Source organism: Orycteropus afer, unplaced genomic scaffold (assembly GCF_000298275.1).
Source record: "Orycteropus afer afer isolate SDZICR_OR568_19922 unplaced genomic scaffold, OryAfe1.0 scaffold00509, whole genome shotgun sequence".
NCBI lineage: Eukaryota > Metazoa > Chordata > Mammalia > Tubulidentata > Orycteropodidae > Orycteropus > Orycteropus afer.
Window position 1 is genome coordinate 744,311 of NW_006922096.1, and position 7,599 is coordinate 751,909.

The window sequence follows — 7,599 nt, forward strand, 5'->3', positions numbered from 1 at the left end:
AAAACTTAATATCAAAACCACACATATTTTATTATTTATGTTTAGATACCTTACAATAGATTCTATGTAGATATTATAACACAACCATTCCCACCATCCCCAAAACTCACAAGTAAATCTCTGGTTTAAACTTGTAGGTAGATTGCATTTATAACTAAGAGCAAAGGGTTGAGGTCAGAGAGATCTGGGTGCAAATCAGCCTTTCTACTATTTACTAGTGTGTAACTCGCATTACTTCTTCTAAACTGGATTTTCTTGTTTGTACATATGGTTCTTGTTGTAGGGAGCTCTGGTGGTGCAGTGCCTAAGGCATTTGACTGTTAGCCAGAAGGCTGGCAGTTCAAATCCACCAACCACTCCTTCTGTACTGGGCAATCTCCTTCTGTACTGATACCTCCTCAGAAACCCAAGGAGGGGTCTCTATGAGTTGGATCCAACTCAAGGGCAATGACTTTTGTTGTTGTTGTTGTTGTTGTACACCATCAAGTTGACATGGATTCTCAGCAGCCCTATACGACACTGTAGAACTGCCCCATAGGGTTTCCTAGACTGACATCTTTACAGGAACAGACTGTTAGATCCCTGGGAATGGCTTGTGGGTTCAAACTGCTGACCTTTAGGTTAGCAGCTGAGTGTTTAACCATCACGCAACGTGGGCTCCTATATACATAACCCAGTGGCGTCAAGTCGATTCCAACTCAGAGCAACCCCCATTAGGTTTCCATGGCAGTAAATCTGTAAGGAAGTAGATTGCCCCGTCTTTCTTCCATGGAGTGGCTGGTGATTTTGAACCGCCAGCCTTCTGGTGAGCAGTTGTATGCCTTAGTACTACAACACCAGAGCTCCTTTCAGGTATACACAGTGATTAAAAATACCAACTGTTTCACAGAGTTACTGTGACTATTAAATGAGAAGAAAGGTTATTGTGAAGATTAAAGGAGAAAATGTCTATAAAAAGCCCTGTAATAAAAGCCAAAACCAAACCTACTGCCACTGAGTTAATTCCGAATCACAGCAATCCTATAGGACAGAGTAAAACTGGCCCCATAGAATTTCCAAGGTTGTAAATCTTTATGGAAGCAGATTGCCACATCTTTCTCCCACAGAGCAGCTAGTAGGTTCATAGTACTGAACTTTTGGTTAGCAGCCAAATGCCGTAACCACTAGGCAATCAGAACTTCTTCAGTTTGTTGTTGTTGTTGTTATTTGCCGTTGAGTCGGCCCCGACTCATAGCGACCCCTCCTTGGGTTTCCGAGGCAGTATCACTATGGAAGTAGTATTGCCCAACCTTCCTTCCGAGGAGTGGCTCTTCAGTTTAGTAACTGGCATATAGTAAATTTACTGGAAATACAAAATATAAATACTTTAACCTTCATGGAATTTGGTAATTCATTAAGGTATGTATGATGCTAAGTGGACTTTTCTGTTGTCATGCAATCATAACCACCATCTAGACCATTCTTTCTAGGAATTTTAAACACATTACTTCATAAAAACAGCAATCTAGACAGTAGTTAGGATTGCATGACAACACAACACACAGAAGTCCACTTAGTACATATGCACCTCAATGTGATACTAAATTCTGTGAAACTTAAAGTATTAGTACGCTTCTCTTTATGAAAGCTGTCTTGAATTTAAAAAGTAAAGGGTGGAAAATATGTTTACCAAATTAAAAATATTTCTATGGAGGAAATGGATTAGGAGTATACAGCGAAAACAGAGAAGAAAAAATATCCAGGAAGATCAGGAATAATGTTTTGGCAACTAATGGCTTCTGTAGTAGTGGTTAAAAGGCCTGAGGTTTCCCTGGTGAATTTACTCCTAATCATTATCATCAATAACTTTGCTATTGTTATTGTTGTAGATAATATTATTTTAAAACAGTTTGGATTTTTCTATCTTGAGTAGCTAGATTTCCAGAAATGGAATAACTGAGTGAAAAGCTAGGAACAGGGTTCTGAATGAGATTGTGGCTCAATTGATTTACTTACAGTTAAATGTGTTCATGTATTTGGTAGTCATTTTCAGTTTTGACCTGATCAAAAAATTAACCATGTCTTCATTTATTTGTCTGCATTAGTTCTTTATATATTACATATGAAAATTTGTTGTCTTCTTTAATGAAATAGTCTATCCAAATTGCTGTTTACCTTAAGTTTGCTAGTTGCACACTTTCATTATTTTTATGAATTCAAATACCTTGATCTTCTCTTTTGTACTTCCTTACCTTTTCATCATGTTTAAAATTCTCCCATATAGCTGATAAATACTGAAGGAAATGATCATGTAGTTTTAAAGCTTGCTAAATATAAAGTTGTAAATCTTGTATCAATTTAGAAAGTTTTTTATGTATATTATAGGCACTCTGGTGGCATAATGCCTAAGGCATTTGACTGCTAACGAGAAGGTTCCACAGTTCAAACCCACCAGCAGCTCCTTGGAAGAAAGATGGCACAATCTACTTCCATAAAGGTTTACTGCCTTGGAAACCCAATTGGGGGGGGGGGTCAATATGAGTGAGAATCGACTTGGTGGCAGTACTTTGGTCTGGTTTATAGGTGAGAATTTAAAAGTTTTTGTTAACAACTATGTTAGCCTTATTTATTGAATAATCTCTCTTTTAAATATGCATTTATGATATCATATCTATGACAAATTAAACCCTGATACGCAAGTAAGTATGAATTCCTTGAGTGGCACAAAAAGTCAAGCGCTCGAGCAAATATTAGTTAAAAGTTGGCAGTTGGAATCCATCCAGAGGCCCCTCCAAAGACAGGACTAGTCATCTGCTTCTAAAAGGAGAGCAGCCTTGAAACCCTGTGGAGCAGCTCTGTTCTACACCTGGGGATGCCGTGACTGGAGGGCAACTACTAACAAGAACATAAAGGTCCTAAAAGAAAATTTACAGGGGGAAATCTTGTTTGCAAGACACTTTATGTTCACCTCTCACAATCTGGTCTTCTGAGATTTGTATATCCAGGAAAATCTCTTCCAAAAGTTCAATGCAGTGGAGTATTATGAAATCTGGAGTGTGTTGTCTCAGTCACTATATTTCAAAATAAAGGTTTTAAGTAAGCCAATTAAATTCGTGTGCTTAGAAATAGTTTTGCAACTAAAAGGGCTTTGCTTAATAGCACATGTATCTTTGGAGAACACCCCTTAGCCATTTGCTTATTCACACCATTAACAGTGCAATGGTAATATTCTTTGAAACCTCTCACCTTTTATTTAAATCAAGTCTAAAAATATTTTAATTAACATTTTCTATGCAAGTAAAACTCCTCAAAGAAAATATATCTTCCCCTGTGCAATACCCTAATTTGTTGTTAATGAGCATTCATAAATTATCTCTAATTAACACACAGTCTCTTTCAATACACTTCTCAATTTGTAACTTCTACTTCCTTCTCAGCAATTCACTCACTACATCTATTCAAGCACACACATATTAATGGCAACTCCCAAAACCAGAGCCAAATTGAAGTAAGTTGGGGCATTTTACTATTGATTTATCTATTGCAAACTCATTTGAAGCATTAACATTGCCAATGACTGACCATCGATAACATAGGAAGAGATCAGTAAATAGAAAAATAACCAGGAAAAGAAAATAATTTCTTGATAAAAATAGCAGTTTCAGATTCAAGGAAAACTTGTCTCACTTGCACGCTTTAATGTGAAAATTAAAGTTATCAGTTGCATTCACTTATTCCGACTAATGTGCAAATATTTTTTAACTCTAAATAATTAGACTATAATCCCATAACCTGAGGTAATGGCGATTAAAAAATAAAAAAGAAAGAAAAAAAAATGTTCAGTATCCTTAAACAGCACTGTCCTTTGGGCAATCTCTTGATGCTGTCACTGTCTGTCAATTTACATGACTTGTCTTTAGACTGAGCAGGACTATCGTTTGAAGAAGATATAAATTCTGATAACATTTTAAAAACATATTCTGCTAAGGGGTATGAGATTTCTCATTTCACTTATAAGAACAACCTATGTATAAGAGTCGATTCTCCTTCACAGGCTTCCTGTGCCTGATTTTAAAGCTTATGTCAGCTTAAGGAAAGCAAAACACAAACTTGGTGACACAGTCAATTCCAACTTATAGTGACCCTTTAGGAGAGAGTAAAACAGCCTCACAGGGTTTCCAAGGCTGTAATAGGAATTACGGTGTTGGGGAAGAATACCGAATATACCATGGACCGCCAAAATAATGAACAAATCTGTCTTGGAAGAAATACAACCAGAATGCTCCTCAAAACTGAGGAAGGTGAGACTCTGACTCACGTTTTGGTTAGCAGTCAAGTGCTTAACCACTGTGCCATCAGGGTTTCTTGCTTAAGGGAAAACACCATACAATACTCAATTGTGTCATTTTAACATTTGAAAGTATTTGGTACTATTTAAATTTTAAGAAACTTTTCGAATAAAATTCTGTAGCACAAACACCAAGCTAAAATAATGCAAAATAAATTTCCTTAGTAAGTCCTTGAATAGAGCCTTTGGGGATTAGACACCTGGCTCCATCACATACTGGCTATGTGATCTTGGGGAAGTTATACAATGTTTTTGTGACTCAATTTCTTTATCTCTAAGGTGGGAGTGATAATAAGATTTCACATGGTGATTGTAAAGATAAAATGAGACAAAACCAAAAAAAAAAGAAAAGAAAAAAACACTGTCATTGAGTTGATTCTGACTCATAGGGACCCTCACTGGGTTTCCAGGAGGTAAATCTATGAAAGTAGACTGACTGCCTTATCTTCCTTCCACTGAGCAGTTGGTGGGTTTTGAACTACCAACTTTCTGGTTAGCAGCAAATGCCATAGGCACTGTGAAACCAGAGCTCCTTAAAGTGAGATAAGCCAAGTTAAATGAGCAGAAGTCTGACTGGCACAGACTAAGGCCTTGAACATATGCTACTGCTACTGTGACTATTTTGCTATTACCACTACTAAAGACCAGCACTAACACTATTACTACTACAATAAAACTGTGAGAGCCGGAACTTTAAAGAATTGCTTTGCTTTTCCAGGGTTCACAATTTTACTGTCTTTGAGTGAACCATTTTCCTACTGATGGGTATGTGGAACATTTTCAGGTTTGTGTTTTTGAATAAAGTGCTATCAACATTCTTGTACATGTATTTTTTTGTGTATATAAAATCTAGCAGTGAAACTAATGGGGTCATGAGGTAACATATGAACGACTTCATACAAAAAGAAAGAACAATAACAAAAAAAGACCCGCTCAATTCTTCTCCCGAGTGATAGTGTGATTTTGCTCTTCCACCCAAAGTTTGAGAGTTCTTGCTATCTACATTCTGGTCAACATTAAGGTGCTGTCAGTCTTTTTTATTTTAATCATGTTGTTGTTGTGCTGTTATGTGCCGTCAGTCAGCCCCGACTCATAGCGACCCTTCCTTGGGTTTCTGAGGCAGTATTACCACAGAAGTAGATTGCCCATCCTTCCTTCTGAGTGGCTGGTGGGTTTGAACCGCCAGCCTTCTGATTAACAGTCAAGTGCCTTAGGCACTACGCTACCAGAGCCCCTATTTTAATCATATCAAAAATAAAAACTAAACCAGTTCCCATCAATTTGATTCAGACTCATGGTGACTCCACATATTTCACAGCACAAATTACACTGGAAGCAGATCGCAAGGTCTTTCCTCCATGGCAACACTGGGTGAGCTCCAACCCTTAACCTTTTGGTTAGTAGCCCAGTGTGTAACCATTTGCACCACCCAATGATCCCCTTAGTTACACCAATGGGTGTAAAATAGTATCACACTGTGGTTTTAATTTGCATTTCCATGATGACTATTCATGCTAAGAACTTTTGTTTCAATGGCTTATAGGCCATTCCTAATCTAACACACCTTATCTCAGACTGGTTTGTCTTTTTATAGTCTATTTGTAGGAGATTTCTTTATATAACTTAGATATGAGTTCTTTTTCAGACATATATATGTGTGTGTGTGTGTGTGTGTGTGTGTGTGTGTGTGTGTCTGTGTGAATATATTTCTCTGTCCGTGGTGTGCCTATTCATACCTTAATGGTGCTTATTGATAAGCATACTAAGGTTGCTATACAACATTTTACATGTTTCAGTTTAAAAACAATATTTAAATATATTCTTATTTAAGCATCAAAACCACCTGGTACGGAGGACCCCTACTATCATCACCGTAATACAGATTAAGAAACTTAGGTGGCGAGGTTAAGCGTTCACATAATGCATCTTAACAGAGCTAAGATTTTCTGATGCTGAGTTCAACAATCTTCCAGCTAAATCACTTGGGTCTTCCCCATTGTTCATCTTTACTCCCCTTCTCCATTTGACAATTGTTTAATAAAACTTTTTATTAATTACTTCAAACCTATGGGAATATTAAGAAGATACAATTAATAAATGTGACATTACAAGAGCCAATTAGTTAAAATGTGTAAGAAATATATTAGTAACATTAATTTTAACTTGTGGGTTTTGGCTCTTTTGTTCCAGCTTTTATGAATTTCCATTAACTAAACTCAAGCTACTTTTGTCTTAGGGTATGACACATTGTCTCATAATTTTATTCACTGCGTTGACCTACAGGCTAGCTTATGTACCAAATATTTAGATTTTTCTTGAGGGCTAAAGTCATTCTCAATGCGAGATGCTTAGAGAGGACATAGGACACTCTTCAGTGCGCTACTGAAAGCATGGATGTCATAAGCAGAAGGCTGAATGAGAGCATCAGCTTACTATATGCATTTACTTACTACCAGGCTGTGACTTCAGAAAAAGGCAAGAAAGGCAAGAGTGTTGAGAGTAGTACAAAATAAGAATGCCAACACCCACAGAAATAAAAATGTATACAAACACAAGTATTTCATATATAAATACCTTCAAATCCTTGTACATAAATAGATACCCATCTCGTAAAACGAAGTATCGGTCTTGAAACTTGTTTCCAGATAGTATTTTAGATGGTTCTTCTTTGATTTTCAAAACTCCCTCTTTGATACTTTCCAGGGTACTCCTCTCTATAAAGCACAGCAATCACTTTAGTAAGTTATGTTATGTACATTTTTACTTGTTTGGTATATAACATAAATATTTGCATGTTTTTTAGTTTTGATAATATAAAGTAAAATCTTGTTTTCTACCACTAGGAAACCCAAGATTAATTTCTTGCAATACATCATACACCAGAACAGTACTGCTATTTATATTAAATACACTGTGCATCCAGTATGGCAGCCACCGGTTACAAATGGCTACTGAGCACTTGAAATGTGGATAGTTTGAACTGCAATGCGCTATTCACATAAAGTACACAGGTTATAAAAATTCAGCACAAAAAACATACGAATTGTCACAATTTAAAAATATTGATTAGATAATGAGGGAGCTCTGGTAGCATAGTGCCTAAGGCATTTGACTGCTAACCAGAAGGCTGGCAGTTCAACCCCACTATCCACTCCTCAGAAGGAAGATGGGGCAATCTATGGCCGTAGTGATACTGCTCCATCGGAAACCCAAAGAGGGGTCGCTATGAGACAGGTCCAATGCAACGGCACATAACAACAACAAAATAAATA

General features: G+C 36.9%; 1 protein-coding gene across 1 annotated transcript in view; it reads right to left on the reverse strand.

Moving 5' to 3' along the window:
* ARAP2 (ArfGAP with RhoGAP domain, ankyrin repeat and PH domain 2) overlaps positions 1–7,599 on the reverse strand; it is a 333,696-nt gene that overhangs the window by 18,147 nt on the left and 307,950 nt on the right. The window contains 1 exon segment of the mRNA XM_007955550.2: positions 6,902–7,041. Coding sequence (XP_007953741.2) covers positions 6,902–7,041 — 140 coding nt within the window.